Source organism: Piliocolobus tephrosceles, chromosome 14 (genome assembly GCF_002776525.5).
Source record: "Piliocolobus tephrosceles isolate RC106 chromosome 14, ASM277652v3, whole genome shotgun sequence".
Lineage (NCBI taxonomy): Eukaryota > Metazoa > Chordata > Mammalia > Primates > Cercopithecidae > Piliocolobus > Piliocolobus tephrosceles.
Window position 1 is genome coordinate 99541660 of NC_045447.1, and position 20970 is coordinate 99562629.

The following is a 20970-nucleotide window of genomic DNA, read 5'->3' on the forward strand; positions in this document are numbered from 1 at the left end:
GGCCTGTTACTGTGTCTATATAGAAGGAAGTAGACATAAGAGACTCCATTTGATTCTGTATTTGAGATGCTGTTAATCTGTGACCCCACCCCCAACCTTGTCCTTGCAAGAGACATGTGCTATGGTGACTCAAGGCTTAATGGATTTTGGGCTGTGCAGGATGTGCTTTGTTAAACAAGTGCCTAAAGGCAGCTTGCTGGTTAAAAATCCTGCCTGTCCCTGGGCAATGGAACATCTCGGTGTAAAACCCATTGTGTGCTTTGTTTACTGAGCAAGGAGAAAACCACCTTTAGGAATAAGGTGGGACTTGCTGGAGCAATGCTGCTAAAAGGTTTATGGAGAGTTTGCATATGCATCTCAAGGCACAGCATTTTCCTTTAAACTTATTCATGTCACAGGGATTTTTGTTCATATGTCTTACTGCTGATTTCCTCCCTACAATGATCCTATTATCCGGCCACTTCCTTTTCTTTAAGATGGTAAAGATAATTATCAATAAATACTAAGGGAACTCAGAGACTGGTGCTGGCGTGGGTCCTCTGTAAGCTGAGCGCCGGTCCCCTGGGCCCCGCTTTTCTTTCTCTATACTTTGTCTCTGTGTCTTATTTCTTTTCTCAAGTCTCTCGTTCCACCTAACGAGAAACACCTACAGGTGTGGAGGGGCAGGCCACCCCTTCAGTGAGAAACAAGTCAAATAAGCAAATATGTACATTTTATATGTTAGGTGATGGGAAGTACTATGGAGAAAAACCACATTGGGGGAATAAAAAGTGCAGGGAGAGAGAGACAATTTTAGACAGCATGGTCAGAGAAGACCACTGAAAAAGCACCGTTTAAGAAAAGGCCTGAAAGAAGTGAGTAAGCCATGCAGACACCGGCAAAAGGAGCTGTCCAGTAAAACGGAGGCGCAAGCTCCAAGACCCCCAGGCAGGAGCAAACCTGCTAAGTTCTATGAACAATGAGGTGGCCAGTGTGGCTGGAGGAGACAGTGAGGAACAAGGTCAGAGCTGGGGGTAGGCATGGGAGAGAACAGAGAAAAATAGCAGATTGCTTAGAGGCCTGTAGGCCATTTTAAGAACTTTGGCTTTTACAATGAGTGAGATGGGAAATTTCTGAGCGGAAGAGTTACATGTTCTCACTTTTAATGGGCTCTATTTGGCTGGTACATTGAGATTCAAAGAACAATCCACTCATACACTTGCTCCCAGTCCCTTTCATTCTCAAAGTACTTGCTTTCTCTTTCAATTATACTTTCTCTGATCCCTCATCTATCTTTCCCCTTCAATTAATCAGATTTGTAGGTACACAAGTATGATCTAGAAGCTCCTACCAGCGGTTTCTCTGATATTCCTCCAAAAAGAAGTATGTACTGCTCTCTCCATTTCCCCACATATTGTTCACTTTTCAAACCACCAGGTTGCCTTCTGAACTCTTGAGATCTCCCAAAAGCCTCCTGAGGTCACTTCTAATCCCAACATATTCACATCTCTGCACCATACAAACCAGTTATCTCCTCTTTTCTTAACACACTTTCTTCTTTGGGATTCAATGACTCTATACTCGCCTGATTTTCCTCCTCTTGCCCCTTGAGATCCCTTCTGACACACCTCTAGACACTGACGTCTCCCCCAGCAGCTCTGTCCCAGGCCACTTCTCTTCACTCACTACACTTTTGTCTTGAGTGATCCCATCTAATCCCACAGCTGTAATTATTATCTGTATGCTGCTTGGCTCCTACGTTCAACAGCAGCCTCAACCTCTGATAGCTTCACCAACCTAACGAGCCCAATATAAAACTTCTGTTCCTCCTCTCAACCTACTGCTCTTCCAATCTTAATCTTCTCAAATTCACATGAATTCAGTTGCTCAACATAAATATCTAGACTCCCTTTTCCACACTGCAATGCAATACAAGCTGTATCTCTAAAACACCTCAAATCCATTCACTTCTCTCCATTTCTACTATTACTACCCACATCCAAGCAATTACCATCTCTCACAACCTCGTGACTAGTCTGCTTCCCTTCTTGTGCCCAATAATCCATTTCCACACAGTAATTTTTTTAACTTTTTATTCTGAAGTAATCATAGATTCACAGGAAGTTGCAAAAATAGTAGACTGGTCCTTTGTAACCTTCACTCAGTTTCCCCAATGGTTACATATCACATAACTATAGGACAATATCAAAACCAGGAAAACTGACACAGTTGCTTTCCTGTGAGGGCCTCATGGGCAGCCTGGCCTGGCCTGGCCTGGCCCTTGGGTGCCCAGGGGCCCCTTGTTTTATCTGATTCTTAGATGTTTGTTACCACAGAAAATAAAACAGAGCTACCAAAAAAAAAAAAAAAACCACTAAGGGTACCTGAAACCCTTTCAGAAAATGTGCAAGGCCAAAGAAATTTTCATAAAAATACTAACATATTATTTACCTTTGACATTGTGTTGACATTTGCACTGATGGCCCAAAGGCAATGATGGGTAAAGAGTTGGCATTGCAGCAAAATGAAGGTAGTGACACCAAACTGTTCTAATAGTCAGTGCATTTTTCACTGACCGTTTTCACTGACTATTTTCACAAATTCACCATGAATTTGTAGTTTAAAGAGAATGCCAGCTTTACCCATGAGTGTACATCATCTTAATATTCTGTGTGCATAACAACATTTCCGCTGCATATTGAAATATGATGGTTATCTTGGAAGAAAATACATGCAACTGTCTGAATGACAAGCTAAACCAGCCACTTTTTTCCACAGAACATCATTTTTACTTCAAAAACACGATGGACAAACAATGATTATTCAGAGTGGGATATTTTGCCAGACGTTTTATTTTTCTTTTTTCTTTTTTTTTTTTTTTTTGAGACAGAGTCTCACTCAGTCACCCAGGTTGGAGTGCAATGGTGCAATCTTGGCTCACTGAAACCTCCGCCTTCCAGGTTCAAGCGATTCTCCTGCCTCAGCCTCCCGAGTAGCTGGGATTACAGGCATGAGCCATTACACTCAGCTAATTTTTGTATTTTTAGTAGAGAAGGGGTTTCACCACGTTCGCCAGGCTAGTCTCGAACTTGTGACTGTTTGGACGAACGGAGGCAAGATGGTGCAATTCCGGGTTCTTCATCCCCCCCGCTCCCAACTCTTCCCGCCCGCGCCAAAATGCAGCCGGCGCCCGGGAAGGTGCAGACCAACTGGGCATGCGCCAGGTGACGTCAATCCGAAGAGACCAAGATTTACCTGGTCGCACCTGCGGAACGCCCCTGACACGCCCATGCCCCACCTATTGCCCTCCCACTCCTAGAAAAGCCGCTCTCTGCCATTGAGCCACGCGGACTTCCCAGCTTCCCAGTCCTGTCAGGATGTCGGAACTCCGTCCGAGAGCTTGGGGGAGGGGAACTCTGCCGGCCTTCTTTGCCGGAGGCCGACAGACTTCTTCTCCACACCTTAGGTTACTAAAATAAACTAGCAGTTTTGCGCCTGACCTTTGCCTACTTGCTGGTTCTTTTGTGCTCGCTCTGGTGGTCTTAGAAAAACAAGACAGTGACCTCAAGTGATCCATCCGCCTTGGCCTCCCAAAGGGCTGGGATTACAAGCACGAGCCACCATGCGTGGCCTTTGCCATTTTCTTTTCATGGAGATAAGCAAAGTAAGCCTGTCACTTCAAAGGAAACAACTAATAGATTTGTTGCTGATGATAAAATTTGAGCTTTCAAGTAAAAATTGGAATTTTGGAAAACACTGATCTACCATAATGACCTTGACAGTGTCTCAATATTTAAAGAATTTTCTCATAAAATCAATGGTGATATTAACAAATATAATTTTTTAATATTGTGTAAAAAAAATGTGTCAACCCAGTTCGGCGCAGTGGCTCATGCCTGTAATTCCAACACTTTTGGGAGGCCGAGGTGGGCAGATCACTTGAGGTCAAGAGTTCGAGACCAGCCTGGTCAACACAGTGAAACCCTGTCTCTACTAAAAATACCAAACTTAGCCAGGCGTGGAGGCACGTTTGTAATCCCAGCTACTTGGGAGGCTGAGGCAGGAGAATCGCTTGAACTCGGGAGATGTAGGCTGCAGTGAGCTCAGATTGTGCCACTGGACTCCAGCCTGGGTGACAGAGCAAGACTCCATCTCAAAAAAAAAAAAGTATCAATCAACATTTACAAGATTTGCATAACTAAATCAGTACCGAATGACCAATGCATGGTGTTACAAAATCAGACATGGGTAAAAGAACTATTTTAAGTGCAAGACAGACCAACGGATTTTAATGTAACAGAGTACAAAAGTTCACTAATATGGTTTCAGATTCCACATTGTAACTAACCTTTCAGACAGTACCACTTACCAAGTTTTAGTGTAATATCAAGGCATATCAATTTCAATTTGAATTTCAAATAATATGGCTTTATTTCCAAAGCACATTTTCATTTAAAACTGTTTGTTCTGCATTTTAACTATTATTTTTGCTTTGATCACATTTTTACTGCTTTTCTCCAAATAGTGAACACACAATTTTATTTTTCTCCACCATAAATCGAAGGACAACAATCTAAAAAGGCTACTAAAGCACTCTATATATTTCTGTGCGAACCCAGATATGTCTTCTTTGTATCCTTCAACAATACAATACACACAAAAAATATGTACATTTATACATATTTACATATAACATGTAAACTCAGAAGCAGATAAGAGAATCTGTTTTCTATTAAGCCACACATTAATAAGATCTGCAAAAATGTAATAAAATATGCCACTCTTCTTACCAAATCTATTTTGTTTAGGAAAGCATAGTTATTTTTAATGCAAAAACATTGTATGTTATGCAATGGGTTTATTATTTTTAAATGAATTGATAAATATTTGTAATATGATAAATTACGGGTTTTAATTTGTTATATGATAACTATCAACAGATAAAGTAATCCGCATGAACAAAAGTTTTTTGGAGTATCATTAATTTATAAGAGAAAAAGGGTCTAAAGCCAAAAAGTTTGAGAACTGCTCTTTTAGGCTTATCTTGTACATTCAGTGATCTTGATCTGGTTCTTTTTGGTGAGTAACGGTATATAAGTCACCACAATCTGTATACTAGAGAGCAAACACATCTTTTTAAAAATTTCTGTAACCCAGATTAGAGAGAAATTTGCATTCACAGAAACCAACATTCTAAAATTTAATAACTGACCGTTTTGTTTTTCATTATTTTTCTTTTAAAAGGTTATCTATTTTTGTCAACAGTTAACAAAACGTCTATTCAAAAAATTCAACATAAAACAACTCACAAACATACAAAACACACTGAATAGAACACAGGTCCTAAAATTGAGAGCTTGCTTTGCCAGTAACCCTGACCAGTTAAAATTAATTACACCAATTAAAATAAATTTACCACTATAAAACAACGACTTTTGGTGATTCCTTTGTGAAAATCATGCTTTTCCAAATGATGGATAAATTTTTTAAAGGCAAATAAATAGAGATAAACAGTTAAATCAATTTATTTTTATTTTTATCTACGGAAGGAAAGTGGAACAAAATTATATTCTAAGCTACTTTCCAACTCTGTTCTAAAATTTGTAAGACTGTTGGTTGACAATAACGTTGAGAGTCAGAGGGTGAACACCAGAGGGCAGCTCTACCATTTGACTACATTTTGGGTTTGGAAAATCTGAGGGTGGTGGGATGCAAATGAAAGAAAGAAAGCTACTAATGAGCAATTTAAGATACTACACTGGAAAGGAGAAGAATGTTAAATAAAGACACTTAGAGGGGGAAAGTATCTTCCCCACCTAACCCTTTCCTTTTTTTTTTTTTTTTTGAGACTGAGCCTGGCTCTGTCGCCCAGACTGGAGTGCCGCGGCGCGATCTCTGCTCACTGCAAGCTCCGCCTCCCGGATTCACGCCATTCTCCTGCCTCGGCCTCCTGAGTAGCTGGGACTATAGGCGCCCGCAAACACGCCCAGCTCATTGCTTTGTATTCTTAGTAGAGATGGGGTTTCACCGTGTTAGCCAGGATGGTCTTGATCTCCTGACCTCCTGATCCCCCACCTCGGTCTCCCAAAGTGCTGGGATTACACACCTAACCCTATTTTTAGATGCATCAAAATAAGGCTGAGACCAGCTTTGGGAGGTTCCATTTGTAATTGTTAATGTTATGTATGTAACAGTGAGAAAATTACGGAATTGAAAAAATGATCAATGTGAAACACATCAAATCAAGTTACTTTAAATGCATATTTTTTAAAATAATTTCGTTTATTTATTTGTAAGAGACAGGGTCTCACTATATGCTGCCCAGGATTCTGGGCTGAAGCAATCCTCCCACATCAGCCTCCCAAAGAGTTGAAACCATAGGCACATGCCACCACACCCAGCCCAAATAAATATTTTAAGGACATTATCACTCAAGTACTTGTTTCATTGTATTGGTCTCATGCTGCTTTTGATTCTTTGAGTTTATATTCAATCTTGGAGCTATTTTCCTAAAAATATAAATTTTCTTGAATATTGCAAAAGTCCCAATGATATGCAGATATTGTCTCTGCAACAAATAATTTCCTAAGTAAGGGCAAGGGACATAAAACCTATATTCACATTATAAATAAACTGCACTACCTTTTTCACCTTACAAAGTAAATCAAATGCAGGTAATAAAGACTTCCTCATAAACACGGTTTTTAAAAAGCAGCAAAAAAAAAACCCATAAAAATATACAAAACTTTTAGAATTACGCAGGATGCATGGTAGTAAAACAATTTCAAACAAACTTTATTTTCAAAATGCACCTTATCTTTCAGAAATTTCTGCTCAATTATAACTATTACTCTGGCTTTAATCACATTTTTACTGTTTCTCTCCAAATATTAAACACATAACTTTGTTTTCCTCTACTTTATGTGGAATAGATTTCTTTTTACCATAATACAAATTAAAATTGAACAAATGTTAAAGTACTCATTCATCATTAAATCACTTTTTTATAAATGGTATCTGTATTTTACCAAAAAAGAAAAAATTTAGAGAGAAGAGCGGCAGTGTTTTACATTACTACAAATCTCTTTTAATGTCTGGCTCAGTAGAAGACAGAGTCTCATACCTACTTCTGCATTCAATCTGTTACAGTATCACACATCATGAGGCCTCTGGAAAATAGCACTTTATACTCATGAGAAAATGAGCGCAAATAAAGCAAATCATCTCTCAGTACTACTATTAAAACGGTTGTGACCGCATTCCTCTAAGGTCCACAGCTAACACCTTGAGAACTTCTGGGCTCGGTTACACTGCCAAAACGAACAACTCCACAATCCCCTTGGCTTATTCAACACAACGAAAGTGTAATTCCTGCTCACATCACACGTACAGCGCAAGTCAGCAGGAGACTCATTCAACGACGTAGGCTGCCAGAGATATTTTCATGTTCGCAAAACCAAGAGAAAAAAAAGAGAGATGTGGCAAATAGTGCACTAGCTCTTAAAGCTCTCACCTGGAAATGACAAATATCACTTCAGTTCATTTCACTGGCTAAAGCAAGTCACACAGCCACAGATTAACCTCAAAAAAAAACAATACAACCCTGCCAGGTGCCCATAAGGAGAACTAAAATATATGTGACCAGCCCTTGTGACTACCACACTAGGCATAGCTGTGTATCCAAGTCCTGGCAAGTGAGATATAGGCAGATAAGATGTGAGTCACTTTGCAAGTTTTGCTTTTAAGAATAAGATGTGCATCCTTTCTGCATTCCCACTGGCTGTGATATGGTGAGAACAAGAGAAAACACCTTGGACCCAGAGATAGAAGTCACATATTCAGGAAAAGCAGAGCCATTCTGCCACCCTTGAACAACCACCTCTAGGTTAATAAAATAGAAATAAGCTTGACTATTTAGCCATTGTATTCTGAGGTATCTATTACATCAACTTAGCCTACATCTAAACTAATACATTGCTATATATATTAAGCACACTATATTTTTTTTTCTTTTTTGAGACAAGGTCTTGTTCTGTCGCCCAGGCTGGAGTTCAGTGGCACAATCTCGGCTCACGGCAACCTCTACCTCCCAGGTTCAAGGGATTCTCGTGCCTCAGCCTCCAGGGTAGCTGGGATTACAGGCATGTGCCACCACGCCAAGCTAAGTTTTGTATTAGAGATGGGGTTTTACCATGCTGGCCAGGCTCGTCTTGAACTCCGGGCCTCAAGTGATCCACCCGCCTTGGCCTCCCAAAGTGCTGGGATTACAGGCACGAGCTACCATGCATTGCCTTTCTTTTTTTTTTTTTTTTGAGATGGAGTCTTGCTCTGTCACCCAGGCTGGAGGACAGTGGTGCAATCTCGGCTCACCGCAACCTCCGCCTCCCTGGTTCAAGCGATTCTCCTGCCTCAGCCTCCCGAGTAGCTGGGATTACAGGCGCCCACCACCATGCCCAGCTAATTTTTGTATTTTTAGTAGAGACAGGGTTTCACCATGTTAGCCAGGCTGGTCTTAAACTCCTGACCTCAGGTAATTCACCCACCTTGGCCTCCCAAAGTGCTGGGATTACAGGCATGAGCCACCGTGTCCAGCCAACTTTTTATCTGAACCAAAATAATGTTTATAAAGAATTACATCAATTACTATATTGTAGGGGTGATCAAACAGTCCACATCAGGAACACCATGAATGCAACACAACGTAAAAACAGCGTGACAGAAGACAAAAACAGACTCTGACAGATTGCTTTACAAATAGGGAAAACAACCCTCTCCAAGTCCCCATAACCACTATTCCACTCTCTACTTCTATGAGATCAACTTAGATATACTACCTTTTACCTATCTTTACCAATAGGTCAATCAGGAAAGGAAAAAATGTGAATTCCTTTACGGGAACTGCTTCACCTGTTTCCAAAGGTTAGTGTCTGCTTTCATTACTGTATTCAAGATATTCTCAAATGTCTGTTTTTATTTCCCCTTTGACTCAGGTTGTTCAAGAGAGTTTTAAATTCAAGGTGAACAGGCTTTGTTGTTAGAAGCAGCCTGATTCTTTTTGCCCTATATAATTTTATCTTTTTACCTAGCTACCCAAAAGACTATCTTTAAGGTCTAAAACTTCTCTAGAACATATTCTGCTATCTAGCATATGTCCTACTCTGCGCAGTTTTCTCTGACACAGCCTGTGTGTTTTAAGTCATCATTCTTCCTTCTCCCTCCCCGCACTCAACCAGAAGTTTTCTTGATACATTTCTAAAAACATACCTTTTAAATAACACATTCTATTCCACTGTTTCCATTCCTTCCTTGGAAATTACAGTTACATGTATACTGGACTTCTTTTGCCAGTCTTCCACATCTAACCTTTTACCTCTAATTCCTTTAATCATTTGTTTACATCCATTAAATTGTGTTCACTTTTTCCATTACTATTCTTCGTGTGTTTTACTGTGCTTTTATAGCATCTATCTACTTTCGTACTGCTGCTAATTTAATTGTCCTTTCTGTGATATTTTCTCTTCTGTTTTAAGTATTGCCAGTTCACATTTCATCTCTTCCTGCTGATTCACAATATCCTCTTTCAATTCATCTGTTTCTGTTTTATGATCTTCACAGAGGTAACTGCATCATCAGTTTTGTTATTTTTTAATTTGTAGTGAAATATTTCATAAGAATGTTCACCTGCTTCCTAAAAATGTTATTTCTGGTAACAACTCTCTGTTTCTCCTTTTTTTTTAAAAAAAAACAGTACCTTTTAATTACTCATGGAATGAGCTGAATTTTCCTTGATCGGTAACTTGTATAAGTTCCTATAAAAAGATGGGAGGTGAAGGAAGACCAGGGTAGCATTTCAAATTAATTAGGTCTCACAATTGAATGGCTCTCTCCTTCGCTGTCACAGAGACAGACTGCTTTGGATACATGCTATTGGTTTACATAATTGTTGAATAGCCTGTCTGATCTGCTTCTCTGAACCAGTCCCATCCATGAAATACTGTTCTCCCATCTCTGCACAACCCAGATACAGTGAGTTGTCAAATTGCTGCAAAACAATTTAGGGTCCACCCTAAGCCTTCAACAAGTATATTTTTGCTGGAGCTTTCTGAGGTCTGCTATTCTGAGCCCTCTGGTCCCTACGTGTACTTATCTTCACTTCCTCCCAAGTGGCTTCTGCCCAATGTCCCAGTTGCATTTGGCAGCCTTTACATGTATTGCCGAGTCTGCAGCTAATGTTTCCTAATCTTGCCAAACACTGAATTTTCAAAGAATCAGGCTGTTTAGTCCTCCTAGTTTTCTGAGTATTTTAAATAATTTCCAGGAAGAGATAGGGAAGACAGAATTATTCAATGATATTCAAACTGGAAGTTTAGATATACAATTTTTAAAGGCCTCCTGGCTCTTGTGAAGTGAATGGATTACATAAAGGAATCAAAAGTAGGGACAGAGAAGTAAGTAAGGAGAACATTACAGTGGTCTTAGAAAGGGATGATAAAAGCCTGGTCAAGGTGGCAACAATGGGCATGGAGAAGTACATAGACAAGTGATTTACTTTTAGTGATAGATACAAAACACAGTATTCATGGTAGCCTGGATGAAGAGTGCTAAACGAAAAGATTGTCAAGGATGACTCCCAGATTTACGGCTTGCACTTGTGCATGGTTAGAATGTCATTTCACCGAGTCAAGAGTAACACCAGAGGATGAAAAGATCTGCAGAGGCTCAATTTGGGGGAATACATTATGTGGGAGACAACTATTAAACTCCCAGGTGGCAATACTTAACAGGCATGGAGATACAGAGGGACTGGTCTCCACTACAGATGACATCTAAATCAATAGGACTCAACTAAGATTGTCTAAGGACACTGCATAGGTTAAAAGGAGAAAAAGTTTAGGACTGAGTCCTGAGGACTATTTAGAGGTCCTACAGAGTAAAAAGTCCCATAAGTAGGTTTAGAAGCAGTGGCGAATGAAGTGGAAAGAAAAACAAGAGACAATGGTACCACGGAAACCAACTGAAATACGTTTCAAATAGGAGGGACAACATCTGAAAGAAATGTCAATTTCTGCTTAGAAGTTAAATAAGACAGAAGCAAAAATAAAATAAAATAAATCCACTAACTTACCACCTGAAAACTAAAGGTGGCCGTGGGCTTCCATATCCTACCAATATGGAAAGACAGGAAATAAATGAGGTAAACCAAGTACTTGCCCCAGCTTACAGCCTTGACAGTTTCAGGCAATGTAAGAAGGCAGAACCCAGACAGCCCAACAGACTTCTTTAGTTAAGGAGGTAAAGCTAAAGTCCAGGAAAACCATCATGGCTAGAATTCCAAAGAGAGACGACCAGAGGAGAGACAGCTGTACAGAAAAAACTCCAGAGACCTGCAGAAAGCCTCCCTCAAATATACAGCTGAATACAGATCAGTGCAGGAGTGTGAGGAAACTACCCAAGACTAGGAAAAAAAATCATCAGAAAGGATTCAAAGTAATACTGCTAGGTGATCACAGGACAGGGAATTGTGTCTGTTCCCACCAATCAAAATTTTAAAATCTCATGATTAGCAGAGCACTGGATAGAGTACACACAGGGGTCTAACCTCAGTAGTAAGGAATAATTTAGTCAGATGGACTGAGAATAGCTCCAGTCCCATCTAACAAACATTAAAAGAAAGACTCAAAAGATTCACACTTTTTTGAAGTAACTTAACTGCCTCCCAGAATAAGGCTCAAGAATATTTAAAGAATACAAAAATGTCCAGGACAGCAGAAGGTAAAATTCACCAATCAAAAGTTACCAGGCATGCACAAAAACAGATAAGTACAATCTATAATGTGAACAATCAAAATGAACAAAGAATAGATACAAACATTATAATTAACAAACAAGGATATCAAAATACGTGTTGTAACTATATTACATGTGTGCAAAACTAGTCACTTAAAAAATATTAAAAAGACCCAAATCAGACTACAATGTCTGAAATGAAATATACTTTGTATGAGAAAAACAGCAAATTTTATATGTCAGAAAAAAAGATGAGTGAACTTGAGGATACAGCAATAAAAAGTATCCAAAATAAAAGAGAGAGAAAACAGAATTAAGAGAAAAAATTTGACAGGGCAGTGATCTGTGGACTGACTTCAAGGAAAGACATATACATTTAGCTTAAGTTCCTGAAGAGAGACAGAAAAGAGAAATATGTAATAAAATTATGGCCAAAATTTTTCCAATTTTGATAAGCTACATACCCAAGAAGCTTAATAAACTAAAGGCACAAGAAACATTTAAAAAAAAAAAAAAAAAAAAAAAAAACTTCTATCGAGGGACATCATAATCAAACCTTCCAAAATCAGTGATTTTTAAAAGAAAACGGGAAAAGCAGCCACATAGCAAAAGACAGGTTATACACAGAAGAACAAAGATAAGTATGACAACAGAATTATCTTCAGAAAAAAAGCAAGCAGCCAGAAAGCCAGGAGCAGTGGCTCAGACCTGTAATCCCAGCACTTTGGGAGGCTGAGGCAAGAGGGCAGCTTGAAACCAGCAGTTCCAGACCAGCCTGGGCAACACAGCAAGACCCTATCTCTGTTCTTTAAAAAAGAAAAAAAAGAAGTAGAAAATGAGTGATAAGACAACGATACTATATATTATTTAAATTTCTCTAAAAGATAATTATTTAAACTAAAACGAAGTACTGTGCTGGGTCTATAACGTATGTAACAGTAAGCATATGACAAACAGTACAAACGCTCTGCTGTCCAGGCTGGAGTGCAGTGCCGCGGTCTCGGCTCACTGCAAGCTCTGCCTCCCGGGTTCACGCCATTCTCCTGCCTCAGCCTCCAGAGTAGCTGGGACTACAGGTGCCCGCCACCACGCCCAGCTAATTTTTTGTATTTTTAGTAGAGAGGGGGTTTCACTGTGTTAGCCAGGATGGTCTCTGTCTCCCTACCTCGTGATCCACCTGCCTCGGCCTCCCAAAGTGCTGGGATTACAGGCATGAGCCACCGCGCTCGGCCTATGGAAGGTTTTTATCCTATGTAGGAAGTGATGTATCACTAAAAGATGGACTATGATAAGTGTACTAGATGTATAGTATAAACCCTATAAAAGTCACTAAAACAAAACAGAGTGCTAACTAATAAGGAGCTAAGCCAATGAGAGAAGATGAAATGGAAACAGGAAGAAATACTCATTAATCTAAGAAAAGGAAGAAAAGGAGGAAGAAGAGAATAAAAAATGAAACATATAGAAAATAAATAGGCCAGGCACGATGGCTCACACCTGTAATCCCAGCACTCTGGGAGCTGAGGCAGGTGGATCACAAAGTCAGTAGTTCAAGACCAGCCTGGCCAAGATGGTGAAACCCCATCTCTACTAAAAATACAAAAAATTAGCCAGGCGTCATGGCAGTCACCTATAATTCCAGCTACTTGGGAAGCTGAGGCAGAGAACTGCTTGAACTCGGTAAGCAGGGGTTGCAGTGAGCCAGCATCGGGCCACTGCACTCCAGCCTGGGTCACATGGCGAGACTCTGTCTCCAAAAAACAAAAAGAAAAGAAAAGAAATAGTAAGATGGTATTTTTTAACACATTAAATATAGAGGATCCAAGGCCAGGCACGGTGGCTCACGCCTGTAATCCCAGCACTTTGGGAGGCTGAGGCGGGCAGATCACGAGCTGAGGAGATGGAGACCATCCTGGCTAACACGGTGAAACACCGTCTCTACTAAAAATACAAAACAAAAGAAAAAAATTAGCTGGGTGTGGTGGCAGGCGCCTGCAATCCCAGCTACTCAAGAGGCTGAGACAGGAGAATGGCCTGAACCCAGGAGGCAGAGCTTGCAGTGAGCCAAGATGGCCCCACTGCACTCTAGCCTGGGTGACAGAGCAAGACTCCGTCTCATAAATAAATAAATAAATAAATAAATAAATAAATAAATAAATAAATAGGATCTAAAATCCTCAATTAAAAGACAGAGAAGGGTAGACTGTATATTTAAAAAAAAAAAAGTAGACATAATACACCTTGCCTACAAGAAATGCACTTTAAATATAAAGATAGAAATAGGCTAAAAGTAAAAGAACAGAAAAAATACATCATGCTAATAACTAATCAAGTCAACTATGGAACTAAAGTCAGTCAAAACCTTTAGAAACCCCTCAAATATTTGGAAAGTAAATAACAAGCTTCTAAATAACCCATGGATCAAATAAAAATCAAAAGGGAAATCAGAAGTTATTTCGAACTGAATGAAAATACAGTATATCAGAATTAGCAGGATATCACCAAAACAGTATTTAGGGGGAAATTTACAGTAATAAATGTCCAAAGTAGAACAGAAATGTCTCAAATCAATGACCTTAGCTTTCAATGTAAAAAATAAGAAAAAAAGAGCACATGAAACTCAAAAGTAAGTACAAGTCAGGAAATAATAAAAATTAAAATAGAAATCAAAGAAACATGCAAAACCATAGGAAAATCAACAAAACCATAGGAAAATCAACAAAAGCTTCTTCTTTGAGAATATCAGTAGAACTGATAAACTTCCAACCAGGCTGATCAAGAAAAAAGACAAAACACTAATTCCCAATATTAGGAATAGAAAAGTAACATCACTATAAATGCTAGACAGTAAAAAGATAAAAGAATACTTCAACAACTTTATGCCTACTAAATTGGACAACATAGAAGAAATGAACAAATTCCTTGAAAGACATTAGCTTCCTAATACTTCCATATGAAAGTATTTGTTTCCTACTACTGCTGTAACCAATTACCACTAACCTCACTGCTTAAAAACAACATGCACTTATTATTGTATTACAGGCTAGAGATCAGAAATCCAAAACCAGTTTCACTGGGCTAAAACCAAGGTGTAAGAAGAAATGGTCTGTAGCATGTTCTCACTCATAAGTGGGAGTTGAACAATAAGAACACATGGATACAAGTAGGGAAACATCACACACTGGGGCCTGTTGGGGGGGTGGGGGGCTAGGGGAGGGATAACATTAGGAGAAATACCTAATGTAGGTGATGAGTTGATGGGTGCAGCAAACCACCATGGCACATGTATACTTATGTAACAAAACTGCACGTTCTACACATGTAACGCAGAACTCAAAGTATAATTTTAGAAAAATAATTTTTAAAAAAGAAGAAAAAATGGTTTTTCTAGAGGCTCTGAGGGAGAATCCATTTTCTTGCCTTTTCTAGTTTCTAGAGGTCACCTGTATTCCTTGGCTCATGGCCTCTTTTTTACATCACCCTAACCTTTTGCTTCCATCCTCACATCTCCTACTACTGACTCTGATCCTCTTGCCCTCCCCTTAATAAAGACCCTTATGATTACACTGGGCCCACACAGATAATCTAGGATCATCTCTCCATATCAAGATGCCCAATTTATTTATATCTACAAAGTCCCTTTTATCAAGTAATGTAACACATTCACTGGATCCAGGGATTAAGGCATGGACATCTCCTAAGGGACCATTATTCAGCCTATCATAGACACAAATTACCAAAACTCACTCAATAAGAAATAGAAAAACCTTAATAGTGCTATCTATATCTATTAAAGAAAGTGAATTTATACTTTATTGTTTGTTTGTTTTTTGAGACAGAGTCTTACTGTGTCGCAGAAGCTGGAGTGCAGTGGCATTGTGTTGGCTCACTGCAACTTCTGTCTCCTGGGTTCAAATAATTCTCCTGACTCAGCCTCTCAAGTAGCTGGAATTACAGGCGTCCACCACCACACCCAGCTAGTTTTTATATTTTCAGTAGAGACGGGTTTTACCATGTTGGCCAGGCTGGTCTTGAACTCCTGACCTCAGGTGATCCGCCCGCCTCAGCCTCCCAAAGTGCTGGGATTACAGGCATGAGCCACCATGCCCGGCCATGAATTTATACTTTAAAAACTTGCCACAAAGAAAATTCCAAGTCAAGGTACCTTAACTGATGAATATTACTAAACATACAAAGAAATAATACCAATTATATACAAACTCTTCCAAAAAAACTGAAAAGGAGGAAATGCTTCCTGATTCCAAAATTCTATGTGGCTAGTACCTAATACCAAAACCAGATAAAAACATTACAAGAAAAGGAAAAAGCAGCCTAATGTGCTTCATGAACATAGACGCAGAAGTTCTAAACAACCCTTTAGCAAATCAAATCCAACAATATATGAAAAGGAGAATTACAATATATCATGATCAAGTAAGATCTATCACAGGAATGCAAGGTTGGTTTAATATTTGACCACCATTCAATATAATTCACCTATTAATAAACTAAAAGAGAAAAACCTTGTAGCCATCTCAACAGACAGAAAAAGTATTTCACAAAATCAGACATTCATACTGGATAAAAAATTCTCAGCATACTAGAATATAAGAGAATTTTTTCAACCTGATAAAAAGCATCTACAGAAACTCAGTTAACAAAATGCTTAAAGGTAAAAGAATGCTTTTCTCCAATGATCAGAAAACAAGATAAGGATATCCACTGTTGCCATTTTTTTAGTGATACCTACTAAATGAGTTCATCCTCCAATGTCATTCAGCTGCTCAATAAAGGTTACCCAGCGTAAGGACTTTGTCTCTTGGATGTGATGGAAAAATTTAAAGTGAGGTAAAGACATCTCAGGTATCAGCAAGAATGTGTAATAATGGACAACAGATTCTATACTAATAAAAGAGGAGAAGGAAGAGATGAATGAGAGAAAATAAAAGTTAACAGAGTAGAGCTCTGGGTGAGGTAGAACTCTTAGAGAACAGATATTTGAGCAAGTGAGCTAGAAAGATAACAGATTATAGTTGGAGAATGAAAAGAATAAATTAGTATTTTGAAATGAGAGTTTTTCTAATGATAAGATTTAGGGCATGACCACAATGATAGAGAGTGAAGTGTAGAGAATATTTCTGCTGCTTATATTTCACTAGATGTGCTTCTTTGATTTAAATCGCCACTTACTGCCATCTGCCATGGTCTTTAAATCTGCCAATCTATCTAATTAGAATCTTTGTTTAAATTCAGCAACTCTGAATATTCCACTAACCCTCAAGCTACCCTTGCCTCTTCAAGCCCCTATCACACAATAAACACCTGTTTATGAGTACCTTATTTTCAAATTCTATACACCTCAAAATTTAACACTTCACTACATACTGGTTAAGTCACCATACTGCATTTGTTCAGATATTCTTTATCAATTTACAGGCTTTGCATAAAAAGAGAATAGGGCTTTTTATTTTTTAGAACATATTCAACACTCATTTTCTTCAATACACTGTATCAAGTGTTATATTCATGTTTCTTTTCTACTGTCACAGATTTAGTACCAAGCTAGGTACATAAAATTTCTCATAATTGAGAAATAAATCAAAAAGAGGCAAAGAAAAAAAAAGAAATCAAAGAGTATCTACAGAAGCCTCTAGAGACATGAAAGTACACAAAAGATTTTCTGTGAAAATTGGTGAGCTCTCATCAAATTTGAAGAAAGAAAAAAATTCAAAACAAAACCTGGAAGTATTATTTCTCCCTGCTTTTCAGACCCTTAGAAGACATTCTTGTAAGTTCTCTGACACAGTCTCAATATGTCATACTATGGGAAGGGAGCTTTGACCCTTTTCTATCTATCTCAGTTTGCCTTACTGCATTCAGCTTTCTTCACAGAGCAATATGACAAGTTTTACTAGGAATTATAATGGCCTTTAGACAAAGACTATTTGCAGTGATTCCAAATTAGTTACCCTACAACAAAAACAAAAACAAAACAAAACAAAAAATATCTAATAAAATATACTTCAGCAGAAAAAAATTTTAAATGACCTTAGGAGCCAGAGGCTTTCAAACTAAAAGTAATTTCACATTTTTATGCACAATGATCTAGTAACTTTAGATAGTTTAGCTAATCATTAGAAACAGCATTATTTGTTTGACCTGATGCAAAAAGTAAGGCATTTTTTAAAAAGATCCTTTTAAAAATACAAATAATGCCTAATTCCTTTCCTATAGAAATTAACAAGTATGTGACTAAAATGAAATTTGGTATGATGTATTACATAGTTAGTAACTGCAAAACCTAGCAAATTAAGGAATAAATCAAACCTAAACAGTGTGTATACTATTCATTATAAAACAAATATAAAGCATACCTATGAATGTAAAGTTGTATACATGTAACCATAAGAACATTGCGACAAAGCAGAAACTTTCACTACCAATATTAATACACTGTTAATTATACCAAGCCAAATACCATCTAATCTTCACAGCCTTATGATAATAGCATTATCATTAAAATAACTGTACAGATGAGAAAACTGAGGCTTCACAAAATTACACATTTTGCTCATGGCTGTATAGCCAAGACAATTTCAAATACAATCAATCAGAATTGTCTTTCAACTGAAAGAAATAAAACCAACATTAAGACAATTTCTTGATATTTAAGAACTTTAACAGAAATGATACAGTGTGCTTTAACTCAGGAATCAGTTAAACTTTTTCTTTTTTATTTTCTTTATTTTTTTTCTTTTTGAGACAGAGTCTTGCTGTGTTGCCCAGGCTGGAGTACAGTGGTGAGATCTGGGCTCACTGCAACCTCTGACTCCCAGGTTCAAACAATTCTCTAGCCTCAGCCTCCCAGGTAGCTGGGATTACAGGTGCCCACCTCCACACCCAGCTAATTCTTATATTTTTTATAGAGACAGGGTTTCACCATGTTGGCCAGACTGGTCTTGAACTCCTGACCTCAGATGACCCACCCGCCTCGGCCTCCCAAAGTGCTGGGATTACAGGCGTGAGCCACCGTGCCCAGCCTAAACTTTTCCTGTAAAGGGCCAAATAGTATATATTTCAGGCACTGTGGGCTATGCAGTCCCTGTCATAACTACTCGAATTTACTATTTTAATGCAAAAGTGGCCACAGACAATATGTAAATGAATTAGCATGGCTGTGTTCCAAAAAACACTTCATTTATAGATGCTGAAATGCAAATTGTATATAATGTTCATGTATCACAAAATACTATTTTTTTTAACCATTTAAAAATGTAAAGACTGGCCTGGCACGGAGGCTCACACCTGTAATCCCAGCACTTTGGGAGGCTGAGGCAGGTGGATCACCTGAGGTTAGGAGTTCGAGACCAGCCTGGACAACATGGTGAAACCCTGTCTCTACTAAAAGTACAAAAAATTAGTCGGGTATGGTGGTAGGTGCCTGTAATCCCAGCTACTCAGGAGGCTGAGGCAGGAGAATCATTTGAACCCGGGAGGCAAAGGTTGTAGTAAGCTGAGACTGTGCCACTGCACTCTAGCCTGGGCAACAAGAATGAAACTCTGTACCAAAAAAAAAAATGTAAAAACCATTCTGAGCTCACAGGCCACACAAAAACAGGAGGTGGTCATAGTTTGCTGACTCCTATTTTAACTGAAAAGTTAAATGTTAATAAACATTTTTAATTACATAAATATACTATCTACTTAAACACAAATAATACTTTGTCAAGTATTGAGTTTCAAATAACTCTGTCATACATTATTTCTGTAACTTATGCATACTGATATTTAGAATTACAGTACCTTTTCTCTGGTATCACTTTTAACTTGCTCATCTTGAGTTATTTCATTTCATAATTGCAGATAATCTAAAAGAAAAATGTTAATGATATTAAAAACTTATAACTCTTTTTTCTATACATTAGATATCACAGAAGCCATACAATGGAAAGTTTTCATTATGGGCAACACAAGATAACACCGGAAACAAAAAGAGAACATTTGAGTTCTATGCGCTTCTGCTGGGTCACTTCAGAATGCAATGTATGACTATTAAAATACCTATCATCAGCCAGGAAACTGTTATCAAATACCTAAAATCAGCCAGGAAACTGTTATCAAAATCAATAAAAAATTTGTTTCTGCTACAAAACGCAGAAACTGTAGGTTTCTGCTACAAAAACACAGAAACCTAACATAATGTCATTTGCAACCTAATGTTAAGATCTTTTGAGACAGTTCAAATTATCCTTCCTGTTCTAATACTCTTCCTTAAAATACATAAACCAATCACAGCATCCTGTGATTAGTGCACTTACTGTACACCATTCACACAGTAGTCAAATACTAGTAAATATGTGTTATGTCCATATAAGAACATTTTCAAATTAGTAAAAGCTTCTATGCACATCTTCCCTCAAACAATAGGTTTCATTTTTAGACATTATACATGTTAAAACAACCTTAAATCTCAATTCACACAATTTTCATACATCTTCAAGTTTATTTTGCAACTATTAACCCCAAAATATTCCTTAAGTATCTTTTAAATACCAATGCTTACTGAAGCAGAATTTTTTGGCATCACTAAAAAGTAGAATAACTACTGTGAATTCAAAAAGTTAATCACGGCTGGGCGTGGTGGCTCCCGCCTGTTATCCCAGCACTGTTGCGGGGGGCCAAGGCGGGTGGATCACCTGAGGACAGGAGTTCGAGACCAGCCTGGCCAACGTGGTGAAACCCCGTCTCTACTAAAAATACAAAAATTATCTGGGTGTGGTGGTGGGTGCCTGTAATCCCAGCTACTCAGGAGGCTGAGGCAGGAGAATCACTTGAACCCAGGAGGTGGAGGTGGCAGTGAGCCAAGATCGTGCCATTGTACTCCAGCCGGGGCGACAAGAGCAAAACTCTATCTCAAAAGAAAAAAAAAAAAAACAGTTAATCACATACTTATGAAATATTTAGTAATGTCATATTTAAAGAGACAACACACACACAAAAATGGCAAACTTCAAATTGTTTAACTTAATACATCTAGAAGATACTCTGATAAAGTAGAAGATATTCTGGATGTTCTTCTTCAATAACAGAACTTTTCAACAACACATACATAATTTTCATTTTCTTAACTAAAAAAAGGAAATATTTAGAATTGTGTACAAAAAATACATCAATTTTTTTTTTTTTTTTTTTTTTTTTTTTTTT

The 20970-nt window shown here is 38.2% G+C and overlaps 1 protein-coding gene across 3 annotated transcripts in view; it reads right to left on the bottom strand.

The window, feature by feature from the left end:
• The window catches only part of AGTPBP1 (ATP/GTP binding protein 1), a 196008-nt gene that overhangs the window by 148069 nt on the left and 26969 nt on the right, over positions 1-20970 (bottom strand). For 2 of the 3 annotated variants that reach the window (XM_023229531.2, XM_023229532.2), the window contains exon 2: positions 19570-19634. The exons of the other annotated variant lie outside the window; for it this stretch is intronic. In XM_023229531.2, the coding sequence (XP_023085299.2) occupies positions 19570-19601 (32 nt within the window). In that variant the 5' untranslated portion in view covers positions 19602-19634. The remainder of the gene's footprint in view (positions 1-19569; positions 19635-20970) is intronic. 3 annotated transcript variants of the gene reach the window in all.